This window comes from Taudactylus pleione, unplaced genomic scaffold (genome assembly GCF_031769625.1).
Source record: "Taudactylus pleione unplaced genomic scaffold, aTauple2 ptg000128l, whole genome shotgun sequence".
Classification (NCBI taxonomy): Eukaryota; Metazoa; Chordata; class Amphibia; order Anura; family Myobatrachidae; genus Taudactylus; species Taudactylus pleione.
In genome coordinates this window covers 5,588,122-5,612,238 of record NW_028284530.1, presented here as the reverse complement: position 1 = coordinate 5,612,238, position 24,117 = coordinate 5,588,122, and the positions used below count along the sequence as shown (strand labels likewise).

General features: G+C 43.0%; 1 protein-coding gene across 1 annotated transcript in view; it reads left to right on the top strand.

The window, feature by feature from the left end:
• Positions 1–24,117, top strand: part of SYN2 (synapsin II) — a 350,053-nt gene that overhangs the window by 258,840 nt on the left and 67,096 nt on the right. The window contains exons 6-9 of the mRNA XM_088472716.1: positions 17,786–17,848; positions 18,372–18,514; positions 19,507–19,581; positions 21,740–21,842. Of these exons, the coding sequence (XP_088328842.1) occupies positions 17,786–17,848; positions 18,372–18,514; positions 19,507–19,581; positions 21,740–21,842 (384 nt within the window). The remainder of the gene's footprint in view (positions 1–17,785; positions 17,849–18,371; positions 18,515–19,506; positions 19,582–21,739; positions 21,843–24,117) is intronic.

The following is a 24,117-nucleotide window of genomic DNA, read 5'->3' as shown; positions in this document are numbered from 1 at the left end:
TATGGGGAGGTCCAGGTGGGGATGGCCCAAACACCCCCTCTTCTCCTGGACTTTTAGCCACGCTTTCTGGTATTACATATGCAGGGAGGAACGGCAATTAACTGGTTCGTAGCGTCACGCCCCCTCCCTTCCTACCTACCTACCTACACCTCCTGTGATCTCCCCCAGGAGCCAAGAGAACTCGCCAAAGTCGAGAATCTCCTGGAAAGTGAGATAAGTATGATTTTATTTATTGTATTCTATATTATTTTAGACATTACATTAACAAAGTGAAGTACAGTAGTGCTGCATGATACATACAGACAGACAAATAGATAATGTACACATCACTTCTACCAGGAACCAAAGGTAAAACAGTGTCACAGTTTTGAGGCAGCAAAAGTACAAAATATATCAGAAAATGTATTTTCATATGTTGGAAAACATTGCTACAGATTAACATTAAAAGCAATAAAAGGAATATAAACGAAATAAAAAAAATCACATCTGATGGCAGTGCACCAAATGTAAGTGCAGTATCTATTGTACAGTAAAAATAATAGATCAAAATACAATCTTCATTAAATCGTCTGGGCAATATCTAGCATTTGAAGAAATAGTCATAATAGCAGCGTGAAAGTACTGTATACTATTAAAACAAACCAGAGTATAATTGCTCAGGACATGTAGAACCAGCTATTGGTCTATTGATATTTATAAACAGGTGAAGTCACGTTTGCAGACATTCTGGCAGCCCCCTCCGGATGGGGGAGGGGCCGCCAGATCAGCCAAGTGAGGGGGGGTATGGTGCGGCCAGGGATATTACATACCGGCATTGTGAAGCAGGGAGCGGGGCCATGATGACGCGATTCTGAGCGAATCGCATCATCTGCAAACGCTGTGGTGTTTGTCTGGGAATTGTGTGGGAGGGAGTTCAAGGGGGCAGCGGCCGGACAGAAGGCTTGCCTACTTTTCCGGGGGGCAGGGAGCGCCACCTGCTTTTCGGGAGACTCCCGACCGAATCGGGAGACTAGGCAGAAAGTCAAGGCACATACAGCATCAGTTTGAACTGTGTCGTACTTGGGCCACTTCTAGTAGACATCAGCATCTGACTTAATGCATCATGTAAGGGACACACTGACACGTCTCTAGGTGCCCAGGGATATGTCTATAGATGGATACCCCGGTCTGTTCGTGTATATGTACCTGTGTAATCCACTGGTGATATCTCCTTAAACTGAACAGGTGATTTGTCATAAGTTGTTGGTTTTTTTTGGCAAAAATTATTCTATTCAGTTGAATTCTATGTACACTTTTCCTAATAGAGACGGGTTGGGTTGGTTATTTTTATACATATACTATATTAACAATGCATAGTACCACTTCCTTTGTTTCAATTAATTAAATATAATTAATATATGTCAAATATAATAGGGCATGGTTCCGGCATGGCAGCCACTAGATTTAAAATGGCACTTTTTAAGGCCAAACCAGTTTGGATTTGCCTTAAAACTAATTCTGGTGCTTGAAAATCATGGGCAAGTTCACTACATTTGGGGCCTTATCTGGAGATGTGGATAACTGCTCAGTGACATTGCTAGTTTCTCCATAGTTTGTCATATTCTCTATGAATGGAAAAAAAAGCACAGTGCTGATTCATCCACGTTATGTGCCCTGTTCTGTATACTGTATTATGTTTAAAATCACGGTTTTTAACTGCTACCAATAACTGGCTGTCCCAGCAAAGCTTTTACATGGGATACAGTCAAAAGGTCGACATTAGGGTTAGGCTGTGTGTTAGAAGCGTATATTTATGCTGTGTGGGGGGGGTAGATTTAGGCTGTGTGTGGGGGGGAGGTTAGGGTTAGGCTGTGTGTTGGAAGAGTATATTTATGCTGTGGGGGGGGTAGATTTAGGCTGTGTGTGGGGGGGAGGTTAGGGTTAGGCTGTGGGGGGAGGTTAGGGTTAGGCTGTGGTGGGTAGTTGTTAGGGTTAGTCTGTGGGAGGTGGAGGTTAGGGTTAGGCTGTGGGGGGAGGTTAGGGTTAGGCCGTGGTGGGTAGATGTTAGGGTTAGGCTGCTCTGGGGGGTGGAGGTTAGTGTTAGGCTGTGGCGAGGGAGGGTTAGGCTATGGGAAAGGTGGGTTAGTGGGAGGGTTAGGAGTTAGTGTAGGGGTACTTACCTGCAAGCGTCTAGATTCTCACTGTCACGATGCCACTGTTGGTATTCTGACCATCGGCATCCTGACTGCCGAGATCCTGTACCCAACCCGTCTCTATCACCCTGTTAGAAAGTAAGATTGCTGCGGAGATGGTGGAAGAAATACACGCAGCCTCTGCGCTTATCACCAACAGACACGGTCTTAAAATGGATTCAAATTACTTTCCAGTCCTCTCCCCTCCATTATTCACCTCATTCTTCCTTTAGCCCTCAGCCATGTGTGTACCTCAGACCAGGCAGACAGACTCAGTGGAGTTGTGCTAAGTCCTGCTGCTGACTGTGTAGCTGATACAGAAATGGCTGCAGAACACAGAGGGTCTGATTCACACACAAGTGCACTGCAGATTCATGATTATCAGGAATCTGCACGTGCGCAGGAACCTTGTGAGTGTGCAGAATGGGTCCTGCTTAGCCACACGCAGACGCATTTAAGGGGTGGTGCGGGGTCGGCTGGTGTTCCCCGAAGGAGGGCGTGTCCGCTCATTTTCCAGGAGTGGCAAGCCCAGGGACTGTGGTGTGAGGCTTTACTTCCTCACAACATAAGAAAAACTATTCACCAGATTAGAAGTACTAATCACCATAGTGACCTGGATTTGTAGAGTCCTGCATAACACAATGCCAATGTAACATTAAGTAGTCATTTGGCACTTTTCCCTGTTTGTCAAATTGACACTTTGTGCTGTCCCATAGAGTTCTATGGAGTCAGCAATAAATGACTGAAAATATATTAATGCTGTAGAACCTGTGATTTCTGCGGTGGTAACACTTTGATAAATAGGGCCTGATTCAGACCCGTTCGCTAAGCTGCGGACTCTCGCTATGGGCGATTCTCACGTGTATGGATCAAAGTACGCATGCGGGAACCAGTCACTGTGGCCAGGAATCGTGCGCTCGTAGTACACAGACTGGACGTTACTTTGAGTGACAGTGCCGTTTGTGGGTGGTAACGGGAAGGTGCTTGTGAATGGGGGAGTGGTGGTGTGAATGCAGGCGTGTCTGGCCGTGAAAACAGAGTTTTATGGGTGTGCATAATTAGCAAAGATGTGTCATTGTACACGTCACTTGGTTGTTTTTCAGCTTGCAGTGATCGCAGTGCTTGCGGCGGGGTAAGGTCTACCTCAAGCGCTCTGTGCAGCTCCAATGGTTCTCAATGGTTCCGTTTGTTAATACACTTCCTGGAGATGACGTGCGCAAGTGGGCGTCTTAAGACAGGCTGGTGGGCGTCTGCATACACAAAGTGAACGCACGCCAAGACATAGTGGGCGTGCTTATTCCTTGCCTTGCGATCGCCTGCCTTGCTGGGTGTGTTCCGAATTTGCATACGCTGGGTGCGAACGTATGCATCTAGCTAGCTGGTCTGACTCAGACCCATAGGGAGTCATTCAGACCCGCTCGTGAGCAGCAGTACGCTCGCAAGCGGGTCGATGTCCCCCACTGCACATGCGCACGACTGAGGGAGCTCCGTCGTGCGCATGCGCGAGACCAGGAGAGCGACGGGCTCTCCATCGCTCCGGGTCTCGCACCAAAGGGGGCGTGCTGTCGATGTTGATTGACAGCACGCCCCCTTTGGTGGACGTGCCGGGGGCGTGCCTGCCAGACGGAGGCGTTCCCATTGGAACACCTACCGTCTCAAGCCGGCCCCACTGACATCACTAGTGATGTCAGTGGGAGTGGTTTTGGCTCTGATAGAGCCAAAATCACTCCAGGGCTTGCGGCAGCGAGACCCTACCGCAGGGTCTCCGTCGCAGTCGCGATGGTCAAGACCATCGCGACCATCATCATGGACGCTCGCTATAGCTGTGGGTGGTAAAAAAAAAAGGTAGGAGGGCCCTGATTCAGAGCGAGCGCTCTGGTCAGAGCGTTCAGCTCTGAATCAGGCCCATAGTGTGAAGTGTGAACTGAGCTTTTCTCCAGTGAAAAAAAGCCATTTTCACCTGAGTTTTTATTTAGCACCGATTAATAGTTTCCAAAAATGTACTTTCCATCTTCCTTGAGTTTTTTTAATTAAATATTGTTTTATCTGAGCTTGATTAATTCTGTCCCCATACTACTGTATGGGGACAGTGGGCCATTCCGCTAAGCAGGAGATATCTGTGATATCTCCTGCTTTACCCCTTTGATGGATGGCCCAAAAACTTAATTTCTAAAATTGCAGATGACAATTTTAATTTTCAACTGCTCTTGTACAAATTAAGTAATGATGGACAGAGCCCACAGAGTGGCATATTTATTATTTGGGTCATATGGAATATTTGCTTTGCATATGTGACATGATCCTAGGTGTATCTATAATTTTGTATTGATCAAGGTAGGAGGTGACAACAGGTTTTCCAGATACTGGAGATTATTTAAGACAGGCAAAACAATTGTGGTTCTGCACCAACCCACCCTCAGTTTGTACACTTGTGTTTCAGTTTTTGCCAGTCACTTAGGCTTTTGGAATTGCTGACTATGGAGCTCATTCAGACCCGCTCGCTCTCAGCGTATGGAAATTTTGCAAAGTAACGTCAAGGCAGCCGCTTGCTCGGCAAGGCATATTGATCACTTTGTGTTTACATGATGATCAAGTGGCGAGTGATCACTTTGTGTTTACAGATGCCCACCAGCCTGTCTTTAGCCGCCCACTGGCGTACGTCATCTCCAGGAAGTATATTCAACCATCGGTCCACCGGATCTGACCGCAGCGCTTGCGGTTGACTGTACCCTCCCGCAAGCACTGCGAGCACTTCAGTGTATTTTTCAACCAGGTGACGTGTACTATGACGCTGCCTGTTAACTATGCACGCCCTAGAAACGGCGTGGAAACACGCTGGCACGCCTGTGTCCCTAACTCCATTCCCACGTTACTACTGCCCTGCCCCTATTACCACCCACAAATGGCCTCTCTTGTCACTCATTCCACTGGGCTGTCTTTGCAGGACGAGCGACCAAAATCTGATCGCTCGTACTAGTTTGCGCACGCGCATTGCGAGCTACACGCGCACATTAGCAAACATAGGCCCTCATTCAGAGCCGTACGCTCTGAGCAGAGCGCACGCTCTGAATGAGGGCCGCCCTCCATGAAAATGGAGTGTCCTCCTGGACGCTCGTATAGCTGTGGGTCACCACCCACAGCCTATACGAGTGTGCAGTTTGATGGCCGCGATGGTCTTGACCATCGCGACCATCGAAACTGCGAGCCGGAGCCTGCGGTTGAGGTTTTCAACCGCAAGCCCCGGAGTGATTTTTGCTCTATCAGAGCCAAAATCACTCCCACTGACATCACTAGTGATGTCAGTGGGCCGGCTTCTGATGGAAGGCGTTCCCGTGGGAACGCCCCCGTCAGGGAGGCACGCCCACCAAAGGGGGCGTGCTGTCAATCAACATCGACAGCACGCCCCCTTTGATCAGACACAACGAGCGAAGGACTTTCCTTCGCTCATCGCGTCTGGCGCATGCGCACGACGGAGCTCCCTCCGTCGTGCGCATGCTCAGTGCAGAACATCGACCCACTTGCGAGCGGACAGCCGCTCGCGAGTGGGTCTGAATCAGGGCCATAGTCTGCAACTAACAACTGCTTGCTAGCGAGTGGGTCTGAATGAGCTCCTATGTTTGCAGAAGAGATGTTTTCACAAGTTTGATGATAGTAGTAGGGTGGTAGGGAATCCTTTTTCTCTCTGAAAAAATACTTGATCGTTGCACCACCTCAGCTATGTCAATCTTGGGGTCTTGTCTTATGCTTTAAATGGGACCTCTTGTACTTTATTGTTCTAACATCTAGAGAGCAGCCACTGTAGCGCAGAGATCATCTGTTAAAACTTTGACAGAACCTCACATGGACCTCACTTTTTCCTGCAGGTCCTCATTTAGATTTGGATGCCAAAAAAAGTGCACTTAAAGTACATGTAGGGTCGTATTAAAAGAAGAGGAGGCCCTTGTGCAGTCTCCGTCCCTGCCCCCTCCTCTCTAGCCGGCAGTGCAGTAGACTCTGAGCAATAGAAGCACAGAGTATATTGCGCATTTGCAGGTCTCCGGGAAAATGGCACGGTGGCCATTTTCCCAGCCATTTTCCTTCCTTCATATGCGCAAAACACAGAGGAAATGGCCGTCACGCCATTTTCCCAGTGATATATAGAGCGGTGCTGCTGCAGACACGGAACTCCGGAGAGGTGAGTATTGAAGATATGGGTACAGCGTGTACAGTGTGGGCCACCCTGGACTCAGGGGCCCGTGTTCACCGCACACACTGCACCCATTATAAACATGTTACTGCTTACATGTGTATGTTCCTCTCAAGTCCAACTCATAAACAGCAGTATTTCTGCATTAGGTGTGACAATGTCATGCTTACCCCCCCATTTTCATCACTCTGGGGGTGTGCCCAGCATAATGATGGATGCGAAGACAATGCATAATAGGCAGGGCATAGTATTATAAAGTAATATTACAATACATACTGGAATGCTATCAGAAGCATCAGGGCATCACACAGTGTGTGTGATTACATAACACAGGGTGTGAGGATTTCATTAGACCTGTAATTACATAGTACACGTGTATCATTGTATAATAATATGGACATGAGTCAATGTCTGTAATCTAGGGTAACACCGTGCAGGTACATGTCCCAATGTATATGATTACACAACTCAATGTGCGTGCACTCGCCATCCACGGTAATCAGCCTCCTCTGCCCCACCCGGTGATCTCCATCTCTGCACATCTCGGTGAGCATTAAGCAGCCTCCCTGGCATGTTATTTACCTGCTGCTAGCTAGGGCTCAGCTTCTCCACTGACACCCGGGCAGAAATGCGAGCCAGGCTCAATCTGCCCACAGCCATCAATCGCCTCCCTGCGCCTGAAGACTGCCAGGTCAAAGCTCCAATAGAAAGGGGAACCAAGGGAGTAGGCGGGAGTTTGAGGCAGCGCCAGGCTGTGAATGTAGACAACCGCTACTGGAGTCTTCTGGGTGCAGGGGTGGTGCCCCTTCAGAAGTTCAGGTTGATGGGACCGGTGGTGCCAGGGGTCAATGACGGTTGGCTGCAGGCACTGCAGCAGCAGCAATGTAATACTGGCCACAGGGTGCCGTTCCAGACACCCTGATAGCCAGAATCAAGGGCTGTGGGGAAGCAGTAATGCTGCCCCTAGAGCATTGCACTCTGTGCGGTGGCACCAGTCGCACACCCCTAGTTACGGCCCTGTGGAGTCCTGCTGCTGACTGTGAAGCTAATACAGAAATGGCTGCAGAATGCACACTACACAAGGTAGTGTGGCACAATTCAAGCTAACATGAGTACTAGCTGCCACTGAAATACCATTCCATTTACAGTCAGGTGCATAAATATTGGGACTTTGACAGAATTTTCATATTTTGGCCTATATTCACTACCACAATGGCTTTGAAATTAAACATACAAGATGTGCTTTAACTGCAGACTTTCAGATTTAATTTGAGGGTAATTACATCCAAATCAGGTGAACGGTGTAGGAATTACAACGGTTTCTATATGTGCCTACCACTTTTTAAGGGGCCAAAAGTAATGGGATAAACTAAACAATCCTAAATCTAACTTTCACTTTTTAATACTTTGTTGCAAATCCTTTGCAGGCAATTACAGCCTGAAGTCTGGAATGCATAGACATCACCAGATGCTGGGTTTCATCCTTGGTGATGCTCTGCCAGGCCTCTACTGCAAATGTCTTCAATTCCTGCTTGTTCTTGGGGCATTTTCTCTTCAGTTTTGTCTTCATCAAGTGAAATGCATGCTCAATTGGATTCAGGTCAGGGGATTGACTCGGTCATTGCATAACATTCCACTATTTAGCCTTAAAAAACTCTTTGGTTGCTTTTGCACATCTTGTTTGTTTAATTACAAAGCCATTGTGGTGGTGAATAGAGGCCAAAATATGAAAATTCTGTCAATGTCCCAATATTTATGCACCTGACTGTAAGTGTTCTATTGATGGTGCCATCAATGCTTCACATTTATCTCAGGAATCTATTGATGGAAAACCATCCATTGTTTCAACCATCGCTGAGGATCCCTGCTGTGGGATATAGCGGGCCAAGGAAATTGGGTGGGGCAGAGTGTCGCATTAGGGAGGCAGAGCTAACTGACAGTCCAATCAGGAAGAGTGGCTAAGCGAGTTGCTCTGGGGGCAGAGTTTCTGCGCTGTGGAAACAAAAATCACTGCATCTCTGCCATCAATGGCGGAGAACAATCAGACCTCCACAATCATTCGCTAAGCCATTGATGGTAGATGGCCATCACTAGCTGGGCTGCTGAGAATCCACTTTCTCACCCCACCATAAAATCCATTCGCCAGGTTGGAAATCCTTGTCACCATGGTGACCTGGATTTGTTGAGGCCTCCATAACGGAATGCCAATTTAGGGCGGTAATCAATTAGTTTCGCACCCGTGGAAAAGTTTCGCCTGCCCGACTTTTTGCCAACATCGCGTGTTTTGGATGCGGACACTTATCGTGCACGTCCCCGCTATTTGCCGTATTCAATTCCAAACCATTCAAAAACGGCAAGCGGCTAATTCAGAACAAGCGGAAAGTACTGTCAGAATTGGGGAAACCAGCCTGAACCCCCCAAAAAAGATGCACTAACATAGGGAATCAATGTAGATGTGTCTGAGTAACCCTAATAAAACGTAAGTTGTTTCAATAGCTTCTTATTAGCGTCTTTGCACAAGTGGTGAAGAATGGCATAAAGCAGTATTTTGGTGTGAAAATAAGTAGTCCTGGCAAATTTGGGATACTTGAAAATGGATGCAAGCATATTTTTATGTCTCTAAAGTGAACTATTAAACCACGTGAAAAACCACCCTCATACATGCACCTGCAATCCCAAAAACACTTGGCCCCTCCTTATAGCACTCCAAGAAGTTTATTTTGTTAGTTTTTATGCTTGTCCCCCCACTTTGTACTTTTTGCCCCCAAAATTAAAGTTCTCTTTTGGGGTGTTCTTAAGGTTTTCCCCGGATTGTTTGACACAGTTGTCATTTGAGGGGCTGTCCTAAGGGTTCTGAGTGGGTTCCCCACGTTTGCACCCCATTATGCACCTCTTTTCTTCTGCTATTCATAGGCAAATCTTTTTCGCCTATTACTTTTCATTGACTTTCCGCGTAGGAAAGTAGTCATTCGGCACTTTCGCTGCTTGTTAAATTGACACTTTGCGCTGTCCCATAGAGCTCTATGGAGTCAGCAATAATTGACTGAAAATATATTAATGCTGTACAAACCTGTGATTTCTGCCTTGCTTATATTTTGATAAATAGTGTGTGTCATACGTGCCTACTTTTAAAAAAGCATTTCAGGGAGATTGTGAAAGCGACATCTATGAGCACACGTTAAAGTGGACGTGAACTGTTACATCTGAGAGGCGTGTTATTATTAAATTGACTTTCATCCAAATATAAATGAGCCACAAAGCAGTTAGTAAGATCTACTTGTTGATGAAAACACACTGATACTTTTTAGAAAATGCATGTAGCCATAGGGATCATTGGGGTAGATGTATGAAAGCGACACGTTAAGTGCCACTATAACGCTTCCTGCTTCGCCTCTTTACCGAGGCGCAGCAGGAAGCACTACCGATGAGATGTAAGAATATCTCATCGGCCAGAGAGGGGAATAACTCCCCCTTCTGGTGCTACCCGCTAGAGACCACAGCGCATCAGCCTAGTGCTGACGCCCTGTGTCTCTGTCCTAGCCGGCTCCACTGAGCATGCGCGGGATCTCGCAAATATCGCGAGATCCCCGCATGCAGCTTGGAGCCGTCAGTAGGGACAATTCTGTCCCTGCTGTGGGGATAGGCTAGCGCCAGGCTGTAGCTGTCGATAACGACAGCTACAGGCGGCCGAACGGTCAAGCGGTATGACCGTTCGTACATGGCCCTGACGCTCGGCGCTGCTGTCTTGTAGATAGCAGCACCGATAATGACAGGGGTGCATAGCGCCCATGTAATTTACCGCCCAGACCCTCGATCATACATCGGGGAGAAGCGGTATCAGCGCACATAACGTGTGCTGATACCGCCGCTAGGCTTCGTACATCTACTCCATTGTGCTTTATAACCTATGCAGGGAAATTATACTAATAATCCCATTTGAATGTATATATCTCTGTTTTTATTTACATATAGCAGCTTCATGATTGGAATAAAGTACAATAAGGGAGATTACAGGGGGTAAATTTACTAAGAATCGAGTTTGGTTGTGTTTGCAAACTCATGCGAGTTTAGCCTTTTTTTCAAACTCGCAAATTTACCAAACAGGTGCGAGTTTGGAAGTGAGTTTTCTCTTCTCACTGTTAAAACTCATGCGAGTTTGCAAACTCAACTAAACTCACCATCGGCCAAACTAGGAAGTACTTTACATGGAAAAGATGAAACTCGCAAATTTACTAAGAATCGAGTTAACAATCTCGGGTGAGTTTGTAGCAAACTCACTGTTAAATTGAAGTTTTAAACACTCACCTTCGGAGCTGCGAGTTTGGCAGATCAGTGTGATTTGTGTATGTTTCTGCCTGAATACCTAATATATATTGGTTTATTTGTTAAAAAATTACGTGTGTCAGTATATCTTATATTTTCGCCTTCATATCTCACATATTTTCCTTGAATGTATCTTTGTACTTAATTGAATTTCTCATTATTTAATAGAGTAGATTAATTACGCACTGGCATGTGATGAAGTATTTGGGGGGCTATGATGATTGTATGAAATATATTTATATGTATGATCACCTTCATATTTTTATGGTTGTGGATTTTCTCTGATAACAGTGTCATATCTCCTTTTTGGGATAAATCTGGTAATATCAATTTCCATGATTTCATGAGACATGCTAACAATATGTAATTCAGGAGATTGAGATACAAATTATTGGAGCCCGATCAACTCCTCATATTTGTATTGTTCATGTTTCTTATCTCTGCTACATTCAATACGAGATAATTAGCAGAGGTTAATGTGACTTGTTTTTTCATGTGCATAATTTTCATGTGTTTAGATAATTTAATAATATATTTTAAAAGTCATTAAACTTCATCTCTTTACACATATGTGTTGTTCCTATGTTCCAACTTAAATATCACAACGCTGTTTTTTTCTATTATTGTCCATGCTCGTGAGGTTGGCAATCACCTCTTTTTCATCACTGCTGCACTGATATTTGACTCTCTGGCTCATTAACACTGTGCAATAACGTCGTATCTGGGAGGGTGGTCAAGCCTGACGGGAGTCTGGGTGGAATCCCCAAAATTATGGGGTCTCCTGGTCATTATGGAAGAGTAGGGAAGTATGCTTTACAATGACTGCGAAAGTTTTATATTTAGAAGAATTCAATACAAACACCCCCACGTCCGTCATTTAGCTCTTTATAAATCAAATAAGAATCTTTACATCTGCAGTAGACCAAGTAGAAATAACAAATATGAAATCTAAATAGACTGAGGTGACTTTATATAATACAGCCATGACTGATTAATGAAGCACTTTCAGCTGGAGGGCTCAATACGCAAACAGCCAGTTGGACAGATGGTGTCATTCTCATAATTTTCATCATGTAACTTTATACTAGATCCCCAGTACAGACAACAGATCCTCCTCCTGTGAAGCATATCAGGGGCCACACCAAACGTATTATGTTTCATCTACAATAGGCATTCTACCCTAAAAATGCCCTTACTGTACTCCGCTTATGCTTTCCCCAGGGTGATTCTGGTTAGATTCAGGCAGGCTTTGGCTAGGGAGAAGATTTTATTTTGTTGCAATTTTGCATGTAGGGAGGAATGATAATACTACTGTGATCAGCATTGTGGATGAGCTGCTCTTACAGTAAACACTATGAGGGATATTCAGTATGAAAGGTTAACTTCCCTGGCGAAGTTAACGTTTCATATCGGAGTTTTTTTCTGCTTAAAGGTATGGTGCGCGCTCCCGCTTATCCCCGTATTCAATATCAAATTAACGAAAACGGGAAACTCCGAAGTTGGATTTGCGTAAAGTTACGAATTTTTCCTTAACATAATTGTAAGACCCCCCTAAAGTTGTAAAAACATGGGGGAACACTATGGGTACCCCCGTTTTAGCCTTTAATTGAAAGTCGGGGCTTTAAATAGCCGCAACAGGTGTTTTTTTCCCGACATTGAAGAAGTGATGCAGAAGAGCACTTAGGTTATTTTTTTCATTTTTTTAAGTGGTCCCATCAAATTTGGGGTACATGAAAATAGGTACTAGCATATTTTGATGTCCCTAAAGTAAGTTTTTAAAAATTCTGCATTTGTGCACCTGCCGCTATAATTCTATTCTAGAAAACACCTGCCGCATACATGCAGAATAGCCCTGTACCTATTTGCCTATTGTTTAACAATTTTTTTCCCATTTTTTTTTTTTTTTTGCACCCCAATTTTTAAATAAATTTTTTGGGGTGTCCCTATTTTTTTTTAAAACTTTTTTTGACACAGTTCTTTTTTAAATGTCAATCTCAGGGGTGCAGGCTATTTTGTTTAAGCCTGCACCCCTAAACCCCAATTCTGCACTTTTTTTCGACACCTATTCAATGGTGAAAAGTTATCACCGTTTTTTATCAAAGACTTTTCCAAACTGCAATAAGTCTTTGAAATTGAATATGATATAAAACTAAAACAAGTGATATTAACGCAAAAACGTTAAAAAGTGCGATATTAACGCAAAAAAAGATGTTATCACACCCATATTGAATACCCCTATAAGTCTTCAAAATGTCCCTAAAGGGGTACTAGAAGTTACCGTAGCAGGGGAGGGCAGGAACATAATGGAACACAGGCCTCATATTCATATAGGCTGAATAGAAAACACCATTTCTAACCTAAACTATACTTTCTTTTTTTTTTTTTGTTTCAACTAGTACCGGGAAGTGCAAAATGAAAGAAGTTTCTAAAAAAACATTCCCCAAACTTCACATAAAAGCAAAAAGGAAACTTGCACAAAACTATTTACAGTTGTCCACAATGTGTTTTTGTGTTAAACCATTTTTTTCAGTACATAGCGTAGTGAACTTAGCATGGTATTACAATAAATAAGAAATGTTAACTTGAGAATAAAAAATATAATTTACCGTAATATGAGACAATAGTCCTATACATGCTATGCACAGTACTCGGGAATTTGTGCATTTCTGAACTACATTTAAAAATAAATATTGATCATTTGTGTTTTTACATCAACCTCATTTTGATAATACTAGTGTTAGCATTATCAGAAGCAATATAAATCCAATTCGAATAAATACTAGACTATATATAGTAAACAACTCCTCTGTGGATAGTAAGAGTTTTATAGATATATAATTATTGCCACAATATAAAATTATTGCCACAGTTTTTTTACAGAACAGCACTGGAGCAGCTCAGCGATACTCCGCTGCCCCAATGCGTGAAATGTAGTGTGCATGTAGCTTGCCAGATTTGGGCTTTTAGTTTTTTAGTTCCACTAATGGGGGGGGGGAGGAATACATATATTTTTTTTAAATATATAAAATTTTATAAAATATTTGTATACAAAATATTTATAAACTTTTATACAATAAAAAGCTAATTATTCAAAGAATAAAGAATTTTTAAAAACAAATATTTTAATCCTGAGCAAGTTTTAGCTGGCAAAAGGCAGTAAATCTTACCAAAGTTAGAGTTATTGTAGCTGATAAATGCAAAATCCTCAATAAGGATCTCTCACCAGCAGTGTCTCAAACCAACAGCAGCTCTGGGGTTTTATTTGAGCTTGATGAATAGGACGAATAATGTAACAAAAGTTTGCTAATCAGTCACTCATCAAAATCGGAAGACTGTGCTTGTCTGACGTTCTTATTATTAGTTATGTTCCTTTGGACACAGAAGCGCCTCTGTTTTCCTATGTTGCTTTTGATCGTCAGACACTAGGACTCCATCTTAAACTTCAGCAGAAGAGGAGAAGGAAAACAGGGGTGTAGAGAGGAGAAGTGGAAGAAGGCAAAGTGCACGGCAAGAGGAAAAGTGGGTTGTGTGGTGCACAGGGGAAAATTGGGTAGTGTGGCAAATGGTAGAAGGTGGAAAAATTGGGGGCTAAACGGAGACAGAAAGACTCATAAAGAGGTAGAAAGAAAGACAGATGCACATACAAATGGGGGGATAAAGAGATACAGGGGTGCACATACAAAATAGGGGTGAACAGAAGATACCTATACTGATAACAATCTGAACTAATAGTCTCAGTGGAGACTGTTTGTCTTTTTATAGACATAGTTTGCTGTATTTTGTGTGGATCTTCAATAAATATACCTTTAAAAAAACAAAAAACAATCTGAACTAATCCCAAAATGTTCTATTTCAGTGGTTCTCAACATCAACCTTTAAGTTTTCTCATCGGGTCATGTTTTGATTCTTTATGTGGAAGCAGGTGGGATAATTACTGACCCAGCAAAATAGAATAACTCCCCTGTGCATGATGAAAGAAATCAACAAAACATGACCTGTGGTGATACTTGAGGACTGGAGTTGAGATCCCCTGTTCTATTTGATTCCACTATATGATTTATTATCTTTGGATATGTCTCTAGCAAAGATTTAACTGAATTAGTAGATGAAAAAATATTTTTTATTATTAATATCTATGTAATATCCATCAGGGTTAGCAAATCAAAGATCCCTAGTGTACAGAAAGTGAGACTTTCCTTATTTTTCCGTGCCCGTGACTAGGGGGCAAGTGAATTAATACTCTGCCTCTTTTGAAAAACAAGTTCTAATACATCCGAGCGGTGTCTGGACCTGCTTCACCACGATAATGGGCGAAGCAGGTCCAGATATTTAGTGATTGTTAGCCACCTGATTAAACATCTCCCCCTTTATCTCCAAGGTTTGATACATCTCCCCCAAAGTACTAACCTATTGGCTTCTAAAACTGGGTACACACTATGCGAAGTGTACCCAGCACGACATCCACTTGCCGATGCTGTGTCCGATGTGGGGGAGCTACGTGTCATGCTGCATTCTACAGCATGGCATCGTCCGCGATATCCCTTGTCGGCCCTGCAACGGGGCCGACTGGTGAAGTCGCTAGCAGCCTGTGGAAGCGCGAATATCATGGGTACACACCCAGCTTGACTGTAATTTTACAGGCTGTTTCTGGAAAATGACAGGAGCCGATAGGCTGGTACTTTGGGGGAGATGTATCAAACCTTGTAGAGAGATAAAGTGGAGAGTAATAAAATACCAACCAATCAGCTCCTAACTCATGTCACAGGCTGTGTTTAAAAAATGACAGTAAGAAGCTGATTGGTTGGTACTTTATCTCTCTCCACTTTATCTCTCCAAGGTTTGATAAATCTCGCCCTGTATCTCTCTCAGAGTTTGATAAATCTCCATCATAGTCTGCCATTGTAATGATTGACCCGGATATCCTTTTAAAACACTCCAAGACAGATGGGCTGCAACAATTCTGTAAGCATGTTCATGCTCTGTTGATCTTGGCATGATGTATTTCTGTTTACAATACCGTACTGCTTATCTTCAGCCCTTCAAGCTACTCTTTAATGTTTTAATAATCATTTGCACTTTTTTTCACCACCTTGCCCAAATTGTTATTCATTTTACACAGATCTGCCTAAATATGTATTTTCTGTTGATTTGTGATTTGAATAATGTCTATGATATTTGTTAGATCAACTAACATTATGTCCAATTGTTTGAAAACCTAAAAGTTCCCACTAGATGTATTTCTTGTATTATTGTATTCCTATTAAAATATGAATGAGCAGTTATACTGCAGCAACTTGTGGAAGGCTGAGACAAGCACCTTGGGACCTATTCATCATTGAAGGCCGTATAGCCTCCGATGATTAAGTATTGAACTCGCTGCGAGGAATACTTAAGTATCAAACTCACAGCGGGGGATAGTTTACACCGGTGCAATTCATTAGAAGTAGTTGCATTACTTGCCTCCTCTTCGTCGACGTGGCTGACCTGAGGTCACACATGCGCACAGCCGCTGGGGAGTCCATGGGAAGGTGGCGGAGGGATCCGCTCGGATCCCCGGATCTCCTTCCCATAGGAAGGAGCGGGGCTATGAGAGCAAGCGCTGTCTGAAAGTTTTTGCAGTTTGCTGACGAGAACAAGGGCCATTTTAAATTTTTGAAGTTTGATGAATATCAGGGGGTCCTATCGGACCCCTGATGATGATTGGCCTGGTAACTAAAATATGCAGAAACTAGTGTTTCCGCCTGGTTACCGGGCCATTTATGGATGATGACTAGGCCCCTTGTCTGTTGATTTAAAATTAATTTCAAACATGGCGGAAAGTCCCTGGATTATGTTTGAGAATAATTCCATCCTACTATTTCATGACTGCAAACAAAAAGTTATTTGTTCATACAAATCATGGATGTAAATACTAGGGGGTCTATTCATCATCACTTAATTTCTACAAAAGCGGGTGAAAATTAAGTTATTGGCACATTCATTAAGAAGATAATGTAGGAGATATCACAGATATATCCTGCTTAACTTTCTCTTGCGGAATGGCCCGCTGTCCCCATACACTAGTATGGGGACAGAACACATTAAATACAATACTTTCAGAGCTTGACTGCGGGAGCATTCGCCATCTTCAGATGGCGTTTGCTCCCGCTTGTGGATCGCAACTCGTTCCTTCCCTATGGGAAGGAGTCTCGGGTTGCGAAGAGGGATGCCACCGTCCTTGTCCGGCTCCTACTCCCAGACGTCGGGGCTCTTGTGCACATGCATGGCTACCTGTAGGTCACACATGCGCACTTGTGTCACTGCTCCAAAAGCAGCAGCGAAAAAACTCAGGGAGACAGCTGATTTTCGTATCAGCTGTCTCCGCGCCGGAGCAATGATGAATTACTCCGGCGCTCGTGCCGAGTTAGAATGTTAATTATCAAGGTTAGTTGGGACCCCGATAATTAACATAATGAATAGACCCCTAGGAGACATGTTTAAAAATGCATCAATAAGTGTGTTTACTGGGGATGCGACCTAATGAAAATTAGATGGATCCCCAGATGTCCTTCTTGGGAAGCGAGTCCTAGAGTCATCCATGTAATCATACTGATGTTGACTCGAGTGCCACTATTTAGCTGCTTCTGACTTGCTGTCTAATGGCCCATAAAACTAATAGGACTTAATTCATATAATCTTTAGCATCATGTTTATATTATATGATGTGTCTATTCTATTTACTAATTTGAAATTTCTCCTTTGACTACTGTATTTCGCATTAACACGATCAAGACTCTTTTCTCTCTTGTGTACATGACACTTCATTACATTAAATTGCGTACATAAAGGGTAAGGTGACTTTTCCATTTATTACAAACACTGAAAGGCCGCATTTCATTATATTACGGTGTAAGTATATACAGTTGTGCTCCTCATGTTTGTATGACGCAGAAAACCTGCGGTGATTTGAGTTTAATCTTAAAATATGTGATACTCAACATACACGTTTGTAAAATACGTGAAACTCTGGATGAGGCCTTATGTGCACATACTCTGCAATGTTTAATAATAAACAATGTTCTCAGTTATTTCAAGTGCAATAAACTTCTGGTTGGTTGTGTTTCAGCTTGCAATGCCAACATTTCCTGTTGTAGTGAAGATTGGACATGCGCATTCTGGAATGGGAAAGGTAGTTACAGATCTCTTCTTTCATTCCTCTTTAATTTAACCTGAGGGCTACAGGTGAAGGCTCTTGGGTGCCCATCACTGACATATGACTTGTGCCACGCACTTACTGACATTAATGACATCATCAACTCAACCTCGCCTCTCCCAGAGGGAGTTGCAAAAATGGTAGAGAATATATTGAGATTTATATTTTTTTATTCCATCCACATACACAAAGGTTTGAACAAAACACCTCTCTGACATGAAATTACACAAAGGGGACTATTATTAATTAACTCGTAAATTGGACCTGCTCCCCACTCCAACTCATACTACCCCTCACTCCACCCGATTCCGCCCCCACTCTACCCCATCCTGCCCCCACCGTACACCATTCCTCCCTGCTATACTTACCTGTTCCCGGCGCAGTGCTCCTCCTCTCCAGGTGCTCTGTCCTGTAGCTTCTGTGTATAATGTTTCCATAACATCAGTACTTATTTTTAAGCAGTGTTCAATTATGACCAATGCTTCATGTTCATCAACAGGTGAAAGTAGAGAACCATTATGATTTCCAGGATATTGCCAGTGTCGTTGCCTTGACGCAGACCTATGCCACCACCGAGCCCTTCATAGACTCTAAATATGACATTAGGATTCAGAAGATAGGAAATAACTACAAGGCTTACATGTAAGTAGACCTCAGGAGGGCCATCATAAAATGGACCATTGTACAGTAATATTTGGGTTCACTTATTAAAACCAAAGCATATTAGGGCATATAAATCTTTTTTAAATGGTCCATATCTGTTCACAATATGTATAGAAATGTTAAACGGCTTTAATAGACTTATTTCTTTTTTTCTGTTGCAATGCCTCCTGTGTCTCTCTTACACCAGGCTTATACTGTTGTCAGTTGTTCTCCTTTTTGGGTGCTCACAAATGTTCCACAAATGTCACGTTTTTACCAGATACTGTAGATCGCAAGGAGTAAAGTCACGCCAAAGCTTAGCCTAAGGTAAGGATTTTAAAAAAAGTATCACGAGCTGTTAAAAAAGGAAACAAATATGTATCCACAATTATAAATATGTTGCACATTACGTGCAGTATCTTTGTAATTTGTCTTCTGGCGCAGAAGCTTAAATCAAAGTTGATAAAGGGGCGACATTATAGCTGTTGCAGTGGGAGCAATTGTCAGTGGTGGGGGGCTGGGTGATGCCAGCCACCAAGCTGGCCCTCATTCAGCTCTTGCACAGTGTAGCCCCATATGGATTTTTTAGAAAATGAGATCCCACCAGGACCACACTACTCATGGCGCCATCGCCCACTTTTGTTCCACAGAACAACCCTGAGTCTACGGAGAGGATTTAGAAGCATCACCAGGCCCTATGAAGGGTCTACCTCTAGCAAAGTCGCCTTACCCAGACCTGTGTTTCCATGCACCCGGCCCTAAATATTTGCCATATATGATGCACAATTTTGAAATTCACATCAAGTCATTTCTAAAGTTGGGACATTAGAAGGCAACAGAGAGATGAAGCCCTGTTTAGACAAGGAGCTTGAAGAATACCATAGGCACAGTGTCTGGGAGAATCTATGTGGTTTATTGATAATGTATGCTGTCCTTTAAGTATATGTACATTGATTTTCCAGTAATGTTATTGTCACTGTTGTGTTTTTCAGGAGAACCTCTATATCAGGTAACTGGAAGACCAACACTGGATCTGCAATGTTAGAACAAGTTGCAATGACAGGAAGGTGAGTAACATTACCTCCTTCATATGTAGAGGTGACATGATTGGTAATACTCTGGCTACTTGTCATAGTTTCTTTATCGTTATATTTGAATAGATGCATATTTTTTTTTATTGCCAATAAATGGGACAAACCAAAAAAACCCATTAAAAATGCACTTTAAATTAAATTACTTGAATCAATCACACAGTTACTGTTATACCATTTGAAAAAGTCCCAAAACTTTTTTAAGACACATTCTTACTGCCTCCTCTCATAGAGGTCCAATGCACAGGAATATGTTACTGAGCGCTTCCAAATGTGCTCTTGTTATAGTTTGTAATATACAAAAAATTAAATTGTCCACCCTAATTGCTGCTTCTGACGGTGAGTGAGAATTACTAGCGTTAGATGTTTTATGGATAGAGGACCTCATTCAGAGGCGGTCGCAAGAAGCGATCGCTCTCTCTGAATGAGGGCAGGCGCTTCTTTTTTTTTTTGGTGCGGCCGCCTGGCGACCAGGGTGATGGTTGCGATGGTGATAACCATCGCGACCATCGGGGCTTGCGACCAGACCCTATGGTTGGGTCTGGGCACTCGCATGCCCCAGTGAGCTTTCTGCTCTGATGTCAGTGTGGCCGCCCACAAAAAATGGTAGGTGTTCCTTAAGGAACGCGTCCGTTTTGGAAACCACCCCCCCCCCGGGCCGCCTACAAAAAGGGGCGAGCTGTCGATCAACATCGATAGCCGCCCCTTTTTTAGCGAGCTCCGGAGCGAAAGAGTTTCTCTCTCGCTCCGGGGCTTGCACACGCGCAGTGCGGCTGCTGCGCATGCGCAGGGCTACCCATCGACCCAGTTGCGAGCACATCGGTGCTTGCGACCGGGTCTGAATGACCCCCAGAGTCCCATTGTTTTCATATTACCAGCTCAATATTGTTTAATCTTTAATATATTGTCCTTAAATATTTTTCTAGACTCCAGTCTCCTGATGTTCTTGTGATAGCTGAAGTATCGCCATATTTTCCTAAATTCCCATTGTCTGGGAAACTCCCAATTTTGGGGGCTTTCTCCTTGACTCTGGAGAAAGCAGAGCAGTCATTGATGGTGAATCTCATTTTAGCAGCCCCGTCCCCTTCTGCCAGATTGTCACTTGCAGTATTCCAGAGTGTTGGGCTGAGCATTGTAGATGTGATTCCATGTGCCACTCCTTCCCTCACCTCCACCTTTATCTCCCCATTATGGATTCCCAGAAAGAACAATTTAAAAGTTGGTAAATATGATTATAGGGTTTAACCTGGACCTGACAAATCGGTTTGCTGGTACAATTTGCAGTCTCTCAATGTGCTAGGAACCAATGGCATCACTGAGACATTTTCTGACCAATATTTTATATTGTTATACTTCTTGATAACTAAGTTCTAATATTCAGGTATTGTATGAATGCAGGTTCACGGTTACATTGTATGATGTATTATTTCATTATTATTGTTATTGTTTTGACCTTATTGGTGAAGAACTTTGGAGATAAAGTTACAAATAATGAAAGAACCTGCGCTAAATTGGGTGTATGCCAGATGGTTAATCTAATGATCACATGCATATACCATGATAAATAAACAAAGAATGATGAAAATATAAATAAATATAAATCACTAAACTGGAGTGAATGGAGATATAGCTCCACAGATCTCAAGTATATAAAACAAGAATGCTAATAAATAGATAGGTGTAAGGCTTGACTGACGGTATAAATATCATTTAATAAGCATGTCTATCATGCCGTTAAGAACACAGGAGTGCACAAATAATTCAATGAACAATATAATACAATAAAAGGATGTATGGAGGGGGATTAAAATCAAGTGAAATAAAGTCACAGGGGTAGGATGGGTATACTCAGTCCATGGGCCAGTATTACATAGTCAATTGTACTCCTCAATGGATGGGATCCGGAATAATGTCCAGCTATGATGTAAATAATTACCAACTACCCCCTGCTGCACAATGGTATGAATTTACTTTCTTCTAGGAACTCCCTTCTGGGTCTCCAACAGGTGAGGCATGCATTGTAGGCAAGCATTGTCTCCTAGCCAGCTATTATGTGTTCATTTTACAGTACAAAGATTAGGTCATATGAAGAAACACTATTGTAATGCTGACTACAGAATTTGTTTTTCCGCAGGTATAAATTTTGGGTTGATACATGTTCAGAAATCTTCGGTGGTCTAGACATTTGTGCTGTTAAGGTTGTACATGGAAAGGATGGAAAGGATTATATTATAGAGGTAAGAATCACTGTTACTCCAAGAGGCTCTGTGCATCATTCTCTGTTATAGTCTCATATACAGCCTTCTCCAATACATTCCACTTTATTAATATTATTATTATCCTTTATTTATATGGCACCCCAAATGTTCCGCAGTACATAATTACATAAAGTACATAATTAAGTGAACAAAAAACCAGTGACTTGCAGCACAAGGTTTATACACATTGCTGCATGAGCGATCATAACTCTCAAATAAGCAACAGGGCATAAGCAACCAAGTGTTGGATGCCCAAGAGGGGAGTGAGGAGTAGATGAAAGTATAAGTAAGGAGAAGAACAAGAGGGTAAAGGGCCCTGCTCGTGAGAGCTTACAATCTAATGACTTTAACAAATTATGTTGTTTGCTTTGAAAAAATGTTTCAGAAAGAAAATAATGTTTTAGGTTAAATTCACATAAATCTTCCACCAATTTCAAGATTTTTTTTTTCCTTGTGAAATATAAAAAAAGAGAGTCTAATGCGTGCAACATGGACACATACTAGATTTTCATGACACCTTTTTGTGATACTGTCCTGATTTACTTCATGTGTCACAAGAATCAAGGGTAATAGAAAAACTATTAAAATTGATGGGATGTAGTTCTGCCGGTCTGAATCCCGATGCTGGAATCCCGACAAGGGACTTAAGATAGACATCGAACTACCGACACCTATCTTATACCAAGCGCCGGAATCCAGGAGGACGCGTGCCCCAACGAAGATAAGCCGGGGCACCCTTAGTGTTAGCCACTTGGGGGGTGGGATAGGTTTAGGTAAGTTAGCAGGGTTAGCGTTAGGTTTTGGGGGTGGGAGGTTAGGGTTAGGCACCCCTAGGGAGGAGGGTTAAGGTCATGCACCACTGGGGGGGGGGTTAGAGTTAGGCACTAAGAGAGGAGGGTTAGGTTTAGGGACGAAGGGGGGAACCTTAGGTTTAGGCAGTAACTGGGAGGGTTAAGGTGTGGGGTGGGGTGGGTTAGGCTGCAAGAAGGGACTTATAGAGGGAGAAGGGGGGAGGGTAAGTATACCCGACCGGGATACCAACCATCGGGATGCCGCTGACGGTATTGTGACAGGAGGCATCCCGACAGCCAGCATTACATACCAATTCCAAATTGATGGACTTATACAATAACGATTATATATTACTACTAGTATCAAGCAGTGATACTAGTAGTTTCCCATAGCAAGCAAATTAATAAATAGGATAGACTCTTTATGGCGCTGGTTGGTTAAACAGGTTGGGTACGCAATCCAGGAGCACACAATGTTGGCTGTCAGAATTCTGACAAAGGAAATCCTGACTCATGCAGGTAAGAAATTTAACACTTCCCCTAATCCTACCCCTAACCAACCTTTCCCGCAGCCTAACCCTAGTGGGCCGATGTGCCCTATATGTCTTCCGATCCGCCAGATCGGAAGACGTGTAGTGTGTATCCGGCTTTAGTATATATGCAAATATTAGGTTTGTTAGGGAGATGTTATTTGAGAGGATTTGTTACCGTCACACTATGTTTATTTTCTTTATCTTTAGATAGAGTATATTTAAGGATGTGTGTTCTTCTCATATCCATATCTCATAGGCACTATGGTGGAGGGTTAGGTTTAGGCACTAGGGTGGGAGGGTTAGGTTTAGGCACTAGGGTGGGAGGGTTAGGTTTAGGCACTAAGGTGGGAGGGGTAGGTTTAGGCACTAGGTTGGGAGGGTTAGGTTTAGGCACTAAGGGGGAGGTTATGTTTAGGGTGCTGGGAGGGGTAGGTTTAGGATACTTACACCGGCAGGTGTCAGTATCGTAACCCTGTCAGGATGCTGGCATCGGGATTCTGATTGCCGGGATCCCAAGCACTGTGCTCCCATACCCAACCGGTACTAAGCCTTGGAGAGAGATAAAGTGAATGGAGATGAAGTACCAACCAATCAGCTCCTAACTGTCACTTTACAGGCTGTTTAAAAAAATGACAGGAGCAGATTGGTTGGTACTTCATCTCCATTCACTTTCTCTCTCTCCAAGGCTTAGTATATAGACCCCTCAGTATGTACTGACTGCAAGCGCTACACAATCTTTTATTGTGTGTTCTGATAGGTCCACTAACAAGTAGTAAGTTGTTACTTATTCTATATGATTGTCATTTACTGCAGTAATATTAATAAAGGCAACTTGTTTGTCTATCTGGCACTACTCCGTTTTCTTATTAATCGGTGGTACATGAGTTGGGTATTGACATTGAATAGTAAATTATAGTGCTAGTTTTGTAT